This window comes from Hemiscyllium ocellatum (assembly GCF_020745735.1).
Source record: "Hemiscyllium ocellatum isolate sHemOce1 chromosome 27 unlocalized genomic scaffold, sHemOce1.pat.X.cur. SUPER_27_unloc_41, whole genome shotgun sequence".
Classification (NCBI taxonomy): domain Eukaryota; kingdom Metazoa; phylum Chordata; class Chondrichthyes; order Orectolobiformes; family Hemiscylliidae; genus Hemiscyllium; species Hemiscyllium ocellatum.
The window spans coordinates 63215-81122 of NW_026867511.1; the positions used below are offsets into that span (position 1 = coordinate 63215).

The 17908-nt window shown below is 44.9% G+C and overlaps 1 protein-coding gene and 1 long non-coding RNA gene across 3 annotated transcripts in view; both read right to left on the reverse strand.

Moving 5' to 3' along the window:
* Positions 1-17542, reverse strand: part of LOC132808327 (zinc finger protein 239-like) — a 75354-nt gene extending 57812 nt beyond the window's left edge. Inside the window, exons 1-3 of one of the 2 annotated variants that reach the window (XM_060822086.1) lie at positions 17391-17542; positions 11665-12895; positions 5042-5045 (exon numbers count right to left, since the gene is read on the reverse strand). In XM_060822086.1, the coding sequence (XP_060678069.1) occupies positions 5042-5045; positions 11665-12584 (924 nt within the window). In that variant the 5' untranslated portion in view covers positions 12585-12895; positions 17391-17542. Of the gene's footprint in view, positions 1-5041; positions 5046-11121; positions 12896-13346; positions 13513-17390 lie in introns of those variants that run through there. The other variant, XM_060822084.1, reaches the window with a different exon arrangement.
* On the reverse strand, positions 1077-3665 carry LOC132808330 (uncharacterized). Its single transcript, XR_009642061.1, has 3 exons — positions 3539-3665; positions 1774-1857; positions 1077-1298 (listed from the first exon to the last, which is right to left on the reverse strand). It is a non-coding gene; the product is annotated as an uncharacterized LOC132808330 (long non-coding RNA).
* Positions 17543-17908: the final 366 nt, after the last annotated feature.

The following is a 17908-nucleotide window of genomic DNA, read 5'->3' on the forward strand; positions in this document are numbered from 1 at the left end:
GCTATGGGCTGGCAAATCTCTGGGTTACAGGTGGACTTCATCATAGAATTTTAAAAGGGGGCTAATGAGTTCATATTTGCATTAATGTTAATCTTCCAAGATTTATTAGATCAGGCCAAATATTCCTCTGACTGGAGAGTAACATATTTAATACTTCTGTTCAGAAGGGAAAGATACATCATGGAAAATGAATCCCTTGAGTCAATGGCAATTAAACGTTTTTTTTGAATCAATTAAGGAGATTATAAACCACCATGTCAAAAAACTCGTGGTTAATTGAAAAGAATCAGCATGCTAATATGAAAACAAAATGCTGTTTCACCAATTTATTCATAGAATTCCGAGAGTGCGGAAAGAGACCATTTTGGTCGATCAAGTCCTGCACCAACCCTCAAGTGCATCCCACCCAGATCCAGACTGCCACCCTACTCCGGTAACCCTGCATTTAGCATGGCTAACTCACCTAGCTTGTACATCCAAGGACATTACACAATCCAGCATGGCTAATTCACCCAACCTACACATCTTTGGACTGTGGAGCCCCCAGTGGAAACTCACAAAGACATAGACACAACATACAAACTCCAAACAGATAGTCGACTCAAGGCTGAAATCAACAGGTGTCTCTGGCCGTGAGAGGGAGCCACTGTGCTACCATGCCGTCCTAAAGGAATTCTTTGGAAGAGTATGGAAATTGAAGCCTGTGGATATACTGAACTTGAATATCCTAAAGGTGTTTGACATGTTTTCAAGAAAAGCAAATTGCACAGAGGAGCTCATGGTGTAAAGTATATTATAGAACATCAACTGACTGGCAGAAAACAGGATATGCAAGAATGGTTCTTTTGTCAAATTGGTTGCATATTTGAAAGTATGGTGGGGTTCCAACAGGCATCTCTGCTGGCTCCTCAACTTTTTACAATTATATAGATGACTTACAGGAGGGGATCAAAGGTATGTGGTTACATTTGCAGGAAACACAAAAATAGATTGAGAAGTACATTGTGGGGATGACATATCAAGGATGCAGATTGTTAGATTGGTTAAATAAATAAGCAAAACTCTTGCAAGTGGTGTACAATATGGTAAAATGCAATTTATTACCTATTTGGAGAACAACCGCATAATTCTGAGATGCAGAGGGATCCAGGGGCCTTGCAAATAAGTCACAAGTTAGAATGCAAGCGCAGCAAGTGATTAGAAAGGCCAATGACATAAATGTAAGGAGATTATGCCTCAGTTACAGAGCATTGGTGGGACTACATCTTGAACACGGTGCTCAGTTTTGATATCCTTACCTAAGGAAGAATGAAAATGCATAAAAGGCAATTCACAGAAGGTAAACTGGATTGACACCCACAATGAACAGACTGTCTTATGGGAAATCATTAGTCAGGCAGGTCTGACTTTCAACCAGAGTTTGGAATAGCAAGGGGTGATTTGATTGAAGTTTCTATGAGCCTGAATGGTCTTCAAAAGATGGATGTTGAAGGATGTTTACTTACTGTTGTGAACGAACAATTAGATCACCCATTTATAGAGTCACAGAGATGTACAACATAGAAACAGATCCTTCGGTCCAACCCGGCCATGCTGACCAGATAACCCAACCCAATCTAGTCCCACCTGCCAGCACTCGGCCCATATCCCTCCAAACCCTTCCTATTCATATACCCATCCAAATGCTGGGAGATTGAACATTACCAAGAATGACTATTGCAGTGGTCAGAGCTTGAACAGTTCATTTACAGAACAAGTCTAAACGGTCTTTACCCTGTAAAGGTGTTGTGTGCCAGTTTGATACCAGTTGTGCTGTGGGCAACCCTGGTAAGCCTTGCCCTATCCAAATAGGTCACACTGCAAAAGAGAAAATAGGGAAATGTTATCTTTCGGTTACAATTTGTTTCTTCAAAGACACAACAGAATATTTGGCAGGGATGAAGTGGTCTGTTATGTGCTGACTTCAGCAAAAGACTTTTTGACCCAACATGGCACCAATGTCTTCCCAATTATGGGATTGGTGGAACTGTTCTGGGACAATAACCGCATCTCTTACCGAAAGACCCATCTATTGAACAGCCTCAAGGAAGTCACAAAGATAGGCATGCCTCTTATTTGCAAGGTCCCTCCCTTACCTACACTAAACTTGGTTATTATTTTGAATAAAGTAAGTACTCCTCGTGCTGTAACTGTAGGAACATAGTCCTCCCTGAGTTTTGCACAGAATGGAAGAATCCAAAAGCTCTACAAAACAGGAATAGCACACTTTGGAATATGCAGCTCTCAGTGACCTTTTTTTGTAGAAGGATTTTCAGGAGTTATTAGCCATCAAAACCGTAATTATATCATTTGTGGTCTCACCCTTTTGGGTAATGAGACAACTGCTGCTTTATTGAGATCAGGATTTAAAATTTGAATTTAGGCTGTTGTTAGGAGCAACAGGTGTATGTAGGTTTTTATTAACCACAAAATGGCATTTCAATTTTAAATAATATTTTAAAATAATATAACAAAATGGCTTCAGGTTATGATTTGACATTGAACTTGAATTGTTGCTTTGCTGAGTTGGTTGGATTTAGAAATAAAAGAGAACAATGGAGTTTGTATAATGTGAATCATAAGTAATTTGGTATTCGAACTATTCTTGAACTAGCAAACATGGGATGATTTTGCACGTAAAACAATCTGTTTCCCAGGAAATATCATTGGACTAACCTGCTGTCAATCATGTCACCTTATCACATTTTATTGGTCTTTTCTTGTCATTAAGGCTGTGCTGTCTCAAAAATAATGAGTAATTTTCAAATGTAATTGTGTAATTTTGCCACGGAACATAAAGTTTTTAACCTGTGTTGCTGGACAAATCTGTGCTAGGCTGCCTTATTTCATTCAGCTCCCAGTGATTCTTTTGACCGATCTCGGGGGTCCAGACCTTCACCCTAACCTGCAGAACCCCGAACACTATGGATACACTTACCTCGGCCAGTCCACTCTAACCTGCACATCTCTGGACACTGCGGGTAAATTAGCATGGTCAACATACACTAACCAGACCATGGGCATTAATCAGTAATTTAGCATGGCTGAGCCCCCCTAACCTGCACATCACTACACTGTGTGGGGAATGAAGCTCAGCCAAGGCCGGGGCTGCCACGAGGTTGGAATTCTCTCCCGGAAATGACAGTTGATGGTGCCCTCACCAAGATGGCCGCCCGCGCTCCCCGCCCCAAGACAACATGTGCCTGACCCTCACAAAGATGGCGGCTGGTTGCCCGGGCAACCCGAGAGCTCCTTCCCCGGTGAAGTAAACACTGGGCCTGTGGGGCTTTTATTCGCGGCCTGCGGCCTCCCCCTAGGAGTTTATAAACTCCCCAGTCTCCCTCCTCCCGCGGTTCCCAATCCTACCCTGTCTCACTGTCTCCTCTCCCCGGGGGCAGGAGCCAGGTCTTGGCGCTCGGACCTGGCGACCTCCCCGGGATGTTTCTGAAACCTGGTCCTGTTCTGAAGAAGGGTCCCCGGACCCGAAACACGTCCTCACATTTCTCTCAACACGAGCTGCCGGACCTGCTCAGCTTTTCCAGCGGTTTCTGTTCTTGTTCCTTCAGCCGCCGGCGCCATTCCTCTCCCACACTCAGTCACACTGTCTCGGTCCGGCCGCGGGACCTACACTGCACATGCGCCAACACGCAGGGGGCGTGGTCCAGACAACGTCATCACCATCAGAGGGGGCGTGGTTGGGGAGCCCTCCAACCAATAGGGGACAATGGGGGTTGGTTTTCCCCGCCCCCAGCCTCCTGAAAGGTGAGTTACTTTTTAATTTTCAGCCTGTTCAGGAATGTTACTCCAGACCTTTGGAAAGCTGAAACATCGGGAAACTTCCAGACACAAACAAAGGGATTTTTAAAAATGAATAGAAATAGGTAAGGTAAATTACGAAAGAAGCCTAGTATAAAATATCAAAAGGGTATGCCAAAGGGAACAGAGTCGCTAAAGTAAATGTTGGTTCCTTGGAAGATGAACCAGGTGAGTTAATAAGGGGAACACTGAAATGACAGAGCTGCTAAATCAATACTTTTCCTCAGTTTTCACGTTGGAGGACAGCAGGACCGTTCGTATTGGAATGAGCAAGTCAAAGGCTAGACAAAAGGTAGAACTTAAACAATCAACGTCGATAGGTACACTATTAGGATTGAGTGCAAACAAATCTCCTGGGCCTGATGGCCTACCCTCCTAGGGTACTAAAGGAAGTGACGGTGGAGATTGTGGATTCATTAGTTACAATATTCCAAAATTCCCTGGACATGAGAAAGATTCATTAAGTTTATTTAATACAGAGATAGGCAGGTTCTTGATTGTCAAGGTGATCAAAGGACACGGGGAGAAAGCGGGAGAATGGAGTTAGAAACGTTTCAGCCATGATTGAATGGCTTCATTTCTGCTCCTATATCTTAGGATATTATGGTTCCAGTGGATTGGAAAAATGCTAATGTAATGCCTGTATTCAGAAAGGGAGACAGGCAATATGTGAAAAGTTGCAGACCAGTTAGTTTAACATCTGTTGTTGGGAAGGTGTTAGCGTCAATTATCAAGGAAGCAATATCAGGACGTTTGAAAAGTCAAAACTCTATCTATCAGAGTCAGCATGGTTTTATGATGGGCAAATCAGATTTGACTAAGTTCTTCATAGATGTAACAAGTGGATAATAGGGATCATGTAGATGTAATATATCTGGCTTTTCAGAAGGCATTTGCTAAAGTGCCACTCAAAGCATTAATTTGCAAGGTTAGATCATGTGGGACATGGGGCAATTTATCAGCTTGGATAGGTGACTGGCTGATGGGCAGAAGACAGACAGTCTGAATTGATGACTTTTTTTCTGGATGGCAAGATGTAACTAGTGAGGTGCACAGGGTTGGGTCCTTGGACCCCAGCTATTTACAATCTACATTAGTGACATGGATACAGGGATAAAAGGCTCATTTGCCAAATTTGTGGATGACACATAAATAGACAGGATGGTAAGTTGCAATGAGGAAATACAAACCTTTCAAATGGATCTAGATAGGTTAGGAGAGTGGGTCAAAATGTGGCATATGGAGTTTAAGGTGGATAAGTGTGAGGTCATGCATTTTGGTCAAAAAAACACAGCAAAGCAACCTTTTTTCTAATAGAGGGTTTGGGATGATCTGGTGCAGAGAGATCTGGGTATCCTCATTAATGAGTCACAGAAAACTAGCATGCAGGTACAGTAGATAAGAAAGTAAGTGAATGCAGCATTCACTTTTATTGCTAAAGAAATAGAACATAAAGGGAAGGAAGTGTTGCTGCAACCAAACATAGCATTCCTGAAACTGCACCTGGAGGATTGTGCCCAGTTTTAAACTCATTTCCCCTTATATGGTTATGGTAGGGGATTTAACTTTCCAACAGGACTGCCCTAGGTTTAAGGGTTTAGATGGAGACGAATTTGTTAAGCGTGTTCAATAAAGATTTCTGATTTAGTATGTGGATATACCTATGGAGAAGGTGCAAAACTTGACCTACTCTTGGGAAATAAGGCAGGACAGCTGACTGAGGTGTCAGTGGGGGTGCACTTTGGGGCCAGCGACCATAATTACATTAATTTTAAAATAGTGATGGAAAAGGATAGACCAGATCTAAAAGTTGAAATTCTAAATTGGCGAATGTCTCGTTTTAACGTAATAGGCAAGAATTTTCCAAAGCTGTTTGGTGGCAGATGTTTGCAGGTAAAGAGACGGCTGGAAAATGGGAAGCCTTCAGAAATGAGATAAAGAGAGTCCAGAGACAGTATATTCCTGTTAGGGTGAAAGGAATGTCTGGTAGGTGTAGGGAATGTTGGATGACTGGAGAAATTGAGTATTTGGTGAAGAAAAAGAAGGAAGCATATGTCAGGTATAGACAGGATACATTGTGTGAATCCTTAGAAGAGTATAAAGGTAGTATGAGTATACTTAAAAGGGAAGTCAGGAGGACAAAAACTGGATATGAGATAACTTTGACAAATAGGGTTAAGGAGAACCCAAAGGGTTTTTACAAATACATTAAGGACAAAAGGGCCACTAGGGAGAGAATAGGGCACACCAAAGATGAGCAAGGCAGTCAATGTGTGGAACTACAGGAGATGGAGAGATACAAAGCGAGTATTTTGCATCAATGTTTACTCTGAAGAAGGACATGAAAAATATAAAATGTAGGGAAATAGATTATAACATCTTGAAAAATGTCCATATTACAGAGGAAGTGGTGCTGGATATCTTGAAACATGAAGATGGGTAAATCTCAAGGACCTGATCAGATGTACCTGAGAACTCTGTGGGAGGCTACGGGAAGTGATTGTTGGGCCCCTTGCTGAAATATTTGCATCATTGATAGTCACAGGAGAGGTGACGGAAAACTGGAGGTTGGTTAACGTGGTACCACTATTTAAGAACGTTGATAAGGAAAAGCCAGGGAACCTGACATCGGTGGTGGGCAGGTTGTTGGAGTGAAACCTGAGAGACAGGATTTACACATATTCGGAAAGGCAAGGACTGATTAGGGATAGGCGGCATGGCTTTGTGCATGGGAAATCATGTCTCACAAACTTGATTGAGTGCTTTGAAGAAGTAACAAAGAAGATTGATGAGGGCAGCAATGGACGTGATCTATATGGACTTCAGTAAGGTGTTTGACAAGGTTCCCCGAGGGAGACATGTTAGCAAGGTTAGATCTTATGGAATACAGAGAGAACTAGACATTTGGATACAGAATTGGCTCAAAGTTAGAAGAAGGTAGTGGAGGTTTATTTTTGAAACTGGAGGCTTATGACCAGTGGAGTGCCACAACGATCGGTGCTAGGTCCACTACTTTTTGTATTTTTTATGCAAATGACTTGGATGTGAACATAGGATGTGTAGTTAGTAGGTTTGCTGATGACACCAAAATTGGAGGTGCAGTGAACAATGAGGAAGGTTACCTCAGATTACAATGGGATCTTGATCAGATGTACCAATGGGCTGAGGAGTGGTAGATGGAGTTTAATTTTGATGAATGCGAGGTGCTGCATTTTGGAAAAACAAATCAGAGCAGCACATCTACACTTAATGGTAAGGTTCAGGGAGTGTTGTTGAACAAAAGAGACCTTGGAGTGCAGGTTCACAGCTCTTTGAAAGTGGAGTTGCAGGTAGATAGGATAGTGAAGAAGGTGTTTGATATACTTTTTTTTATTGGTCAGAGTATTGAGTATAGGATTTGAGAGGTCATGTTGTGGCTGTACAGGAGAATGTTTCGGCCACTTTTGGAAGAAGTGTACAATTCCGGCATCCTTCCTCTTGGAAGGATGTTGTGAAACTTGAAAGGCTTCAGAAAAGATTTACAAAGATGTTGCCAGGGTTGGAGGATTTGAGCTACAGAGAGAGGTTGACTAGGCTGGGGCTGTTCTCTCTGGAGTGGAGGTGGCTGAGGGGTGACCTGAGGGGTTTATAAAATCATGAGAATCACGGATAGGGCGAATAGCCAAGGTATGTTCCCCCAAGGTGGAGGAGTCCAAAACTAGAAGGCATAAGTTTAAGATGAGAGGGGGAACGATTTAAAAAGGAACTAAGGGGCAACGTTTTAACGCAGAAGGTAGAGCGTGTATGGAATGTGCAGCCAGAGGTAGTGGTGGAGGTGGGTACAATTACAACATTTAAAAGGTGTCTAGATGAATAGTTCGGATTTAGAGGAATAAGGAGCAAATGCTGGAACTTGGGACTGGGCCAGATTGGAACATCTGGTCGGCATGGATGAGTTGAACTGAAGTGTCTGTTTCTGTGCGGTGTGACTCTAGAAGGCTATAACTGCTATGACCGAAACTGGACCTTTTTACTGATAATGTTCCTGCTGGATTTTTTTAGTGCACCCAGTTTCAGTCGATTTCTGGTGGGTAAAATTGGCATATGTCCTGTATCCTGGAAATTCTGAAATATAAAAATAAATAATTCTCCCTGTGAATGGTACAATCCACACCCCGTGATGTGAATGGTACAATCCTCCCCTTTCCTTTTGCCCCTCCACCTTCGAATAATACAATCGTCCCCCTCTGAATGGTATAATCCTTTACTCCCCCACAGACATTAAGGGTACAATTCTCCCAAGTCTCAATGGTACGATCCTTTCCACACCACCCCGAATGAATGGTACAATTCTCCCCCTGAGCTGGGATTCCCCAATCCCTTTCTGTTTCACATTTCCGAAGCCTTTCCCATTTTGAAAACAGTCTCTGTTTCTGGTCTTCCCACCAAAGTGCATAACCTCAGACTTTACCACATTGTATTCGATCTGCCCCTTCTCTGACCATTCTCCTGGCCTGTCCAAGCATTCTCAGCATGGACCCCTTTGGAACTCCAAAGACCCCTTTATGCCAACTCTCTACCTTCTGCCAGTCAGTCAATCCTCGATCCGTGCCAGCACCTTGCTCCTACACCAGGGACTCTTACCTTACTTAGCAACCTCCCGCACGGCACCTTGTCAAAGGCCTTCTGGAAATCCAAATCGCTCACGTCCATTGGCTCTCCCTTTGTCTAACTTACTCATTACCTGCTTAAAGAATCCTAATAGATTTGTCAGACATGACCTTCTCTTGTCAAAGCCATGCAGACTCGGTCCTGTTTTAACATGCACCTCCACATACTTCCCACTCTCACCCTTCCTAAAACCCTGTTAAATTTACCCATTTTTACCATAAATGCATTGTTCTGCTCTTAAAAATGAATTCAAGTTTAAAGATTTCATATTATGTATGTACACTACCTTTGCCCCTCGTAATATTTTATCCTTCTGAAGAAGACCTTCAGAAAAGATTAGCACAAGGTATGAAACTGACTGTGTGACTGCATCAAGTAAAGGAATTAGTAAGAATGAGAAATGAGCAGCTAAATATCTAAACCCACCCATGCAATGGTCAAGAAGGCACAACAACGCCTTTTCTTCTTCAAGATGCTTAAGAAATTCGGCACGTCCATGATGACACTCACCAACATTTACAGATACACCATAGAAAGCCATGTATCTGGTTGCATCTCGCCCTGCTACGGCAACTGCTCTGCCCAGGACCAGAAGAAACTACAGAAGGTTGTGTGCACAGCACGGTCCATCACAGAAGCCAACCTACCATCCATGGAATCCATCTACACTTCTCGTTGTCGTGGAAAGGCTGCCAACCTCAAAGACCCCTCCCACCCTGGGAATGATCTCCCACACCATCCTCTGTCAGGCAGAAGATACAGAAGCTTGAACACATGTACCAACAGGTTCAAGAATAGCTTCTTCCCTGCCATTATTAGCCTGCTGAATGGAGCTCTCCAATTTGAAATCTAATGTTGACCGTGCTTCTGTGCACCTCCTGTGCAGCTGTAACCCTGTACGCCTCACTCTGTCTAAGCGCAGTATGACCTGCATGTCCTCGTTTGCTCGGATCTGACTGTACTGCTGATAAAACAAAACTTTTGACTCCACTTAGGTACATAGCACAGTACCGGCCCTTTATCCTAGTCTAAAATCAGACTGACCTACATACCACTTATTGTACTAACTTTCATGTACCTATCCAAGAGTCGATTAAATGTCCCTAATATATCTGACTCTACTACCACTGTTGACAGTGCATTTCACATAGCCACCACTATCTGAGTAAGAACCTATTCTGACATCTCCCCGAAACCTTCCTCCAATTACCTTAAAATTATGCCGAGAGTGTGGGGTGCTGGAAAACCATATCAGGTCAGGCAGCAGCCATGGAGCAGACGAATTGACGTTTTGGCATCAGCCCTTCATCAGGAACGAAGTTTGTGGGCGGGGGTGCTGAGAGATAAATGGGAAGTGGGTGGGGTTGGGGGAGAAGGTAGCTGAGAATGCCATAGGTACATGAAGGTGTGTGTATGTGAGAGATGGTGGTGGGGGGGAGGAGGGGGGGCAAGATGATAGTTCGGAGGGGGTTATGGTGCAGATAGATAGGAAAAATGATGGACATGTCAGAAGGGCAGTGCAGAGTTGGAGGCTTGGGACTGGGATAAAGTGGGGGAGGTGAGGAAACTGTTGAAATCCACAATTTATCCTGTGTGGTTGCAGGGTCGCAAGGCAGAATATGAGGCGTTCCTCCTCCAGGCATCGGGTAGTAACGGTTTGGCGATGGATAGGTTGGAGAAGTGGGTGGAGCTGATAGATTGAAAAGTTGATGGACAGGTCAGGAGGGTGGTGCTGAGTTGAAGGCATGGGACTTGGATAAAGTGGGGTGGGGGGTGGAAAATGATGTCTAGTATATGCAGTCCTCATTTTCTCCTCCTCAAAATTATAGACATTTGTAAGGGGCATGGATAGGGTGAACGTCCAAGGTCTTTCCCCAGGTAGGGGAGTCCAGCACTGAAGGGGCATAGGTTGAAGGTGAGTGGGGAAAGGGACCTGAGGGGCAATATTTTCACGCAGGGGGTGGTGCGTGTATGGAATGTACTGCCAGCAGAAGTGGTGGAGACTGGTACAATTACAACATTTAAAAGGCATCTGGAAGGGGATATGAATAGGAAGGGTACAGATGAACATAGGCCAAATGCAGGCAAATGGGTCACTAGATTCATTTAAGATATGGACTGAGGGGTTTGTTTCCGGCTCTACAACTCTAGGACTCTACGTCTACTTAGTCGAAACCAATTTCACAAAATGAGGAATAGGTCATTCACCCCTTCCAGCCTGTCCTGAGCTGTGGCCTAACTGCACATATTCCAGTGCAAGTTTCAGAAAGATTTCAGCAGCTCTTTTTAAAAATTGAAATGCGTTGAGACTTCAATGATGTTTTGGAATATATAATTTTAGCTATTCTCAAATTTTAAAGATAAGAGTTACTAGTGAACAGAGCGCAAACCGCCCAGTGCTGCCAGTAACCTTTACAATGTTGATGAAACGATGCAGTACCGGTACTCCTTAAAAATTTACAAGTTCTAACGATATGAGCAAATCATTCACTGCTCCATCTGCTACACGACATTAGAAACTTAGTGCAGGAGGCTGGAAGAAATGAGCAGCTTTAAATCAAAGACCATCTGGAGCTCAAAGCTTTCAATGATAGTCTGAGCCTGACAGTAAGTTCAGGTAATCTTTATTGTGACCCAATTTTGTTACAGCTTCAGATCTCCCCCAGCAAAAAGGGGGAGAGAAAGCAGCTGCTTTTTAAACAACTCAAGGTCAAAGCGCACAAACTCCCCCTCCCTCCACCCCACCCCATTTTCTTTACTCTTGGTCAGCACTCTTTATTCCTGGTAATTGGATCCTTGGTACAGCCTTAACCCGTGGGGCCGGGAACGGGGGCAGTGTGGAGTGAAACAGACTGCTGTGGGTCTGGAGTCATGTGTAGGCCAGACCGGGTAAAGGATGCAGCTGGGACGACTGAGTGAATCCTTTCCCACAACAGCAGTTTCCTTCCCTAAAAAGGGCGTGAGTGAATCAGATTGGGGTTTTCTCCCCCACCCAACACCAGAAAATGGTTTCATCATTAGATTCTGACCGAATTCCAATTCCACCATCTGCCGCGATGAGATTCAAACCCAACAGATCCCAGAACTGGGTGGATAGTCCAGTCGATAATGGCACTCGGCAGTCGCTGTCAGTCTCCCTGCGATGGCATATGAAGTCGCTGGTGGTTCCGGAGGTTGGAGGAGCGGGTGAAGGCCTTCCCACACTCAGGACAGCTGAAGGGCTTCTCCCCTGTGTGGACCCGCTGGTGCCTCAGCAGGGCGGAGGAATAACTGAAGGCCTTCCCGCACTCAGGACAACTGAAGGGCCGCTCTCCCGTATGGACTCGCCGGTGGGTCAGCAAGGTGAAGGAATTGCTGAAGGCCTTCCCACACTCGGGGCAAGTGAAAGGCCTCTCCCCCGTGTGGATCCGCTGGTGCCTCAGCAGGTGGGAGGAATAGCTGAAGGCCTTCCCACACTCGGGACAGTTGAAGGGCTCTTCTCCCGTATGGACTCGCCGGTGGGTCAGCAAGGTGGAGGAATTGCTGAAGGCCTTCCCGCACTCAGGACAACTGAAGGGCCTCTCTCCCGTATGGATTCGCCGGTGGGTCAGCAAGGTGGAGGAATTGCTGAAGGCCTTCCCACACTCGGGGCAGCTGAAAGGCCTCTCCCCCGTGTGGACCCGCTGGTGCCTCAGCAGGTGGTAGGAATAGCTGAAGGCCTTCCCACACTCGGGACAGCTGAAGGGCCCTTCTCCCGTATGGACTCGTCGGTGGGTCTGCAAGGTGGAGGAATTGCTGAAGGCCTTCCCACACTCGGGGCAACTGAAAGGCCTCTCCCCCGTGTGGATCCGCTGGTGCCTAAGCAGGGCAGAGACCTGGGTAAAGCCCTTCCCGCACTTAGGACAGGAGAACGGCCTCTCCCCCGTGTGGACGCGCTGATGAATCTCCAGGTCAGACGGAGTACGGAAGCCTTTCCCACAGTTATCACACTTCCACGGTTTCTCCATGTCCGAAGCTTCAGCTACAATCAAACGCATGTACTTCCCCTCACTGCTGGGAATTCCTCTTTCCAGGCCGTATAACAGTTTCAGGCTCCACATTCAGTGGGCAGCAACAGTTGGGTCTCTCATCCAGGCCCACTGATAATGAAAACTTACTCAAACAGGAACCAAAAAGGTTTGCTCCTTCTCACAGAATTATAGTCAAAAATCGTGGCTGTCCTGATCAATTGAGTGACTGTCAGATATTGACGTGAAAATAAGGACTGTAGACGCGGGAGAGTCAGTGTCAAAAAGTGTTGCGCTGTAAAAGCACAGTGGGTCAGGCAGCATGAGAAGCAGGAGAGTCAACATTTCAGGCATCAGGCCTTCATCTGTTCATTGAGACTTGCATCTTCAGATCTTCAAATACTCTGTAAAAAGAGATTACAAAAGTCATCACTGTCAGTGCAGGGTAGAAATTCAGAACAAGCTATTCTACTTTCTGTGGAACACCCTTTTCTTTTGTTAGTTCACAAAATTGAAAGCATCATCCCACTGCTCCTTCATCAGGTGGTTGTGGAGAATAAGACCATAAGGCACAGAATTTATGGAAAGACATTTGTGTCCTGCCACTGAAATGATATATTGAACAAACCTGGATTGTTAAGTCTTTCATCTTTTACAATGGATTACAGGTATCATAAATATGTAAATCACAGAACTTCCTGTAAGGCACCCTCTCAAGCTAACATAAGGCTTTATAACAAAAGGTGACATCTCAGCTCAGACAATGCATTAAAGGGATGAGGCTAGAGTTTGTCAGTATCCCAATCTGGAGTCAGACTGGTTCTATTTCCAAAGCAGGAATTTAAAAAATATTACCTGGATTGACTGCCTGCATGAACTGCTGAGTCTCATCCACCAGCTGAAATGACTGGATAGGGAGGGCTTGATCCCCACAGTGCAATGAATTCCCACTTTCCACCAAAATCCCAAATGTGCACACTCACTCAGTTGCTCTCTCACAAATGCAAGATTTCTTCTGCTCCTAGGAAGAGCAAAACATCTATGAAACATCTATGGGTGGCATGGTGGCACAGTGGGCAGCACAGTGGCACAGTGGGCAGCACTGCTGCCTCACAGCGCCAGAGACCCAGATTCAATTCTCGCCTCAGGCGACTGACTGTGTGGAGTTTGCATATTCTCCCCATGTCTGCGTGGGTTTCCTCCAGGTGCTCCGGTTTCCTCCCACAGTCCAAAAATGTGCAGGTTAGGTGAATTCAAAATGCTAAATTGCCCATAGTGCTAGGTGCAAGGGAACGGGTCTGGTTGCGTGCACTTCGGTGGGTCGATGCGGACTTGTTGGGCCAAAGGGCCTGTTTCCACACTGTAAGTAATCTAGTCTAATCACGAAAGCTGCTTTGAAAGTTCAGTCTTCACAATCACACTTCTGCTTTCACCAAGACAATTAGAGTCATACAGAACGGAAACAGACCCTTTGGTCAAACTCGTCTGTGCCAAACAGATATCCAAAATTAATCTAGTCCCATTTGCCAGCATGTGGCTCTTATGGTTCCTGTTCATGTATCCAACTAGGTGCATTTTAAATATAATTATATCAGCCTCACCACTTCCTCTAGCAGTTCATTCCATACATGCACCACCCTCTGCGTGAAAACAATTGCTCCTCAGGTCCCATTCAAATCATTCCCCTCTCACCTCAAACATATGCCCTCTAGTTTTGGCCTCCCTGACCCTGGGGAAAAGACCTTGGATATGCACCCTATCCATGCCTGTTATAAACCTCAATAAGGCTGCCCTCAGCCTCTGATGCTCCGGGAAAAATATCCCATACCTAATCAGCCTTTCCCTGTAGTTCAAACCCTCCAAGCCTCACAACAGCCTTGTAAATCTTTTCCGACCCCTCTCAAAGTTTGAAAGTTCTTTCCTCAAGCAGGGAGACCAGAACTGGACGTACTATTCCAAAAGAGGCCTAACCAACGTACAGCCACAACATGACTTCCCAACGCCTATACTCAATGCTCTGACCAATAAAGGAAAGCATACCAAACACCTTCTTCACTATCCTGTCTACCTGCGACTCCACTTTCAAGGAACTATAAACCTGCACTCCTAGGTCTCTTTGTTCTGCAACACTCTCCTTCACTGTACCAGTCCTGTCTGGATTGTTTGACCAAAATGCAAAACCTCACATTTCTCTAAATTAAACTCCATCTGCCACTCCTCAGCCCACTGGTCCATCCAATCAATTCTAATTTATAGTCAATTCTGCTTCCTCTCTTATTCCCTCAAAGCGAAAAGTCTCCATCCCACACACTCTCCCCTTCTCACTTTGTTGAGCCTAATCCCTGTTGTATCTCATCCTGAAGGGTCTAGGTGATGCTGATTAACAGGCCTATACTCAGGGGAGATCTAATTGAAACATACGGAATACTGAACGGCCTGGACAGAGTGGACGTTGGGAAGATCTTTCCATTGGGAGGAGAGACTAAGGCTCAAGGCACAGTCTTAGAGTAAAGGGAAGACCCTTCACATTGGAGATAAGGAGAAATGTCTTCAGCCAGAGAGTAATGAATCTATAGAATTAACTGCCACAGAAGGCTGTGGAGGCCAGATCACTGAGGATATTTAAGACGAGATAGATAGGTCCTTGAGTATCAAGGGGATCGAGACTTATGGGGAAAAAGCAGGAGAACACAGATAAGAAACTTAATAGCCACGATCGAATGGTATGAGCAGACCCAATGGGCCGAAAGGCCTAATTTCTGCTCCTATATCTGATGGTCTCTTGCTGTCCTGGACACAAAACTGCATGAATCCAGGTAAGATTCTGTTAATCCATTTTTTAAAATTAGAATCAGTCTGACCATTGTGGTTCAGACAGCCTCACACAGGGAAACTCACACCTTCAATACATTATCTGGGACGATGTGACACCAATTGGGAATGTAACTTTTTAAAAAAAATTTTGCTATTCACATATGAAAGAATGACCATGTTGGTTTCAGTTCTCAAAGATGAGAGACTTAACAAACAATCCAGGTCTTTTTTAATATATAATTTCAGTTACATCACACTGTAAACCTTTGCTATAAATTCTGTGTCTTACAATCTTATTCTTCACAACCATTTGATGAAGGAGCAGCGCTCTAAAAGCTAGTGCTCCCAAATAAACCTGTCGGACTATGACCCTGTATTGTATGATTTTTAACTTTGGACACAGAGCGTGAGAATTGGGAGCAGGAGTTGGCCAATTGGTCTTTCGAACCTGGACCAGCATTGAACAGACCATAACTGGATATGAATCTACCAAAATCTAGGTGGATAAGCTGGGACTTTCTTCACTGGAGCACAGGAAGTTGAGAGGTGACCGTACAGAGGTTTATAAAATCATGAGAGGTATACATGAGGTGAATGGCAGGTGTCATTTCCCTCAGGTGGGAGTTTCAGGATTACGCAGCAAATTGTGAAAAGTGAGAGGAGAAAGGTTTTGAAAAGACTTGAGGGGCAACTTTTTAAAAAAAACACGTGGTTCACGTGTGGGATGAATGTCCAGAGGAAGGTGGATGCCGGTATAGTTACTTTTAAAAGACATTTGGTTAAGTACATGAATAGGAAAGGTTTGGAGGGATATGGGCCAAACACTGGCAAGTAGGACTAGATTAGTTTGTGAATACAGTCAGCATGGACTAGTTGGACTGAAAGGTCTGTTCATGTGCTGTGTGACTGTAACTGTTCTCTACTGGTCTTAAAAACATTTTCTTGCTTTCCCCCATAAACATCCACTTCATTGTTGCTCAAAAAATCAGATGAACTCAGCCTTGAATATATTCAATGACCCCTAACTGCAGGAAGACATCCCCACTTCTGAACTCAATTCCTCTTGTTAATATACCACTTGCTTTGCTGATTGCTTGCTGCACCTGTCTGACAACTGGCAGTGACTGGTGTAGAAAGACACTGAGCCCCCTTTCTACATCCACATATCATTCCCTATTCCCTTGGGCCCAAAACATCGACTATCCTGCCTCTCGGATGCTGTCTGGCCTGCTGTGCTTTTCCAGCGCCACACTTACTGACTTTAATCTCCAGCATCTGCAGATCTCACTTTCTCCACATCTCAGTATATCACCATTTAAATAATACAATTCCTTTCTGCTTCCCCCCCCCCACAGCAAAGGCTACAACTTCACATTGTTGTATTCTACTTCTCACGTATTTTCCAATTGTGATCTTCTCTATGTTGGGGAGACCGAGCATAAAGTTGGGAACGGTTTGCCAAGCTTCGCAGACAGGTTCACAGAGGTTGACGGGACCTCCCAGTCACCACACATTTTAATTCCCCTTCCCACTCCCTTTCTGAAAAGACTATCTTAGGCCTCCTCCATTGCCACAATGAACCAAACAGCAAATTGAAGTAACAACACCTCATCCTCCGTCTGGGCAGCCTCCAGCCCAGAGGACTCAACATTGAGTTCTCCAGTCTCAAATAATCTCACTTCCCATCCCCCTCGAATCCCTTCTCAGCCCCTCCCCCTCATTTCTACTCCTCCCTGTCATCAACCAGATTTATTCCTCCCATTGACCCACCAAGTCGGACCCTCCACCTGTCTTCACCTATCCCCACTTCACCACCCAGCCCCCAGGACACCGCTACACCCATCCCCAATCCTGAAGAAGGGTTACACGTGACTTCTCCACCTCCTGATGTTACCTGGCTTGTTCTGTTCTTCCAGCCTCCTGCCTGTCTATTTCGTCAATTGCGACACAGACGTGCAGCAACGTTTCCAGAGTCTGTTCCCACCCCGATTCATTCCCTTTCCTTTAAGTTGCTGCAAGTCAATTGAAACCCTGAATTTTTTAAAAAATGGAAAAGGCGGCGAGAAAACAGTGACCTGTACTCACAGATATTGGACAGAGGAAGGAAGTGGGGTTCTGGGGTGAAGCTCGATCTTCTTTCAGAGAAACAGCAGCAGCTTCAGAAGCTCATGGTCAAACTTCCGCATTCAGACAATGGGGTGACTCTGATTGGCGGGAGGACTAGACTCCTTCCGGTCCTCCAGTACTTCCTATTGGTCAATCAAAAGAAGATCGCGTGCCTATTTTGGCGGACTGTGATGAGCATACCCGGTGTTTTGCTGACACCAGAAAACATGCGCAGTATGTTCTTTTAAGATGCGGGTGTTACTGACAGATTTTAAGTGTCCAAATGCCAAAAAGAAGAAAAGGAGTAGAGTCACAATATTTTTTCCCCTGTGGTTCGACATTTTATTGCTTTTGCATTTTGTCTCGCTGCTCAACTTTTGCATGTCTTTTCTCCTTGTTGAGACAGTCTCCCCGTGAGCTGACTGGGCAGAGCTTTAACCAGTTACACTGACTGAGAGGGTCTCCCCGTGAGCTGACTGTGGGAAGGAGCTTTAACC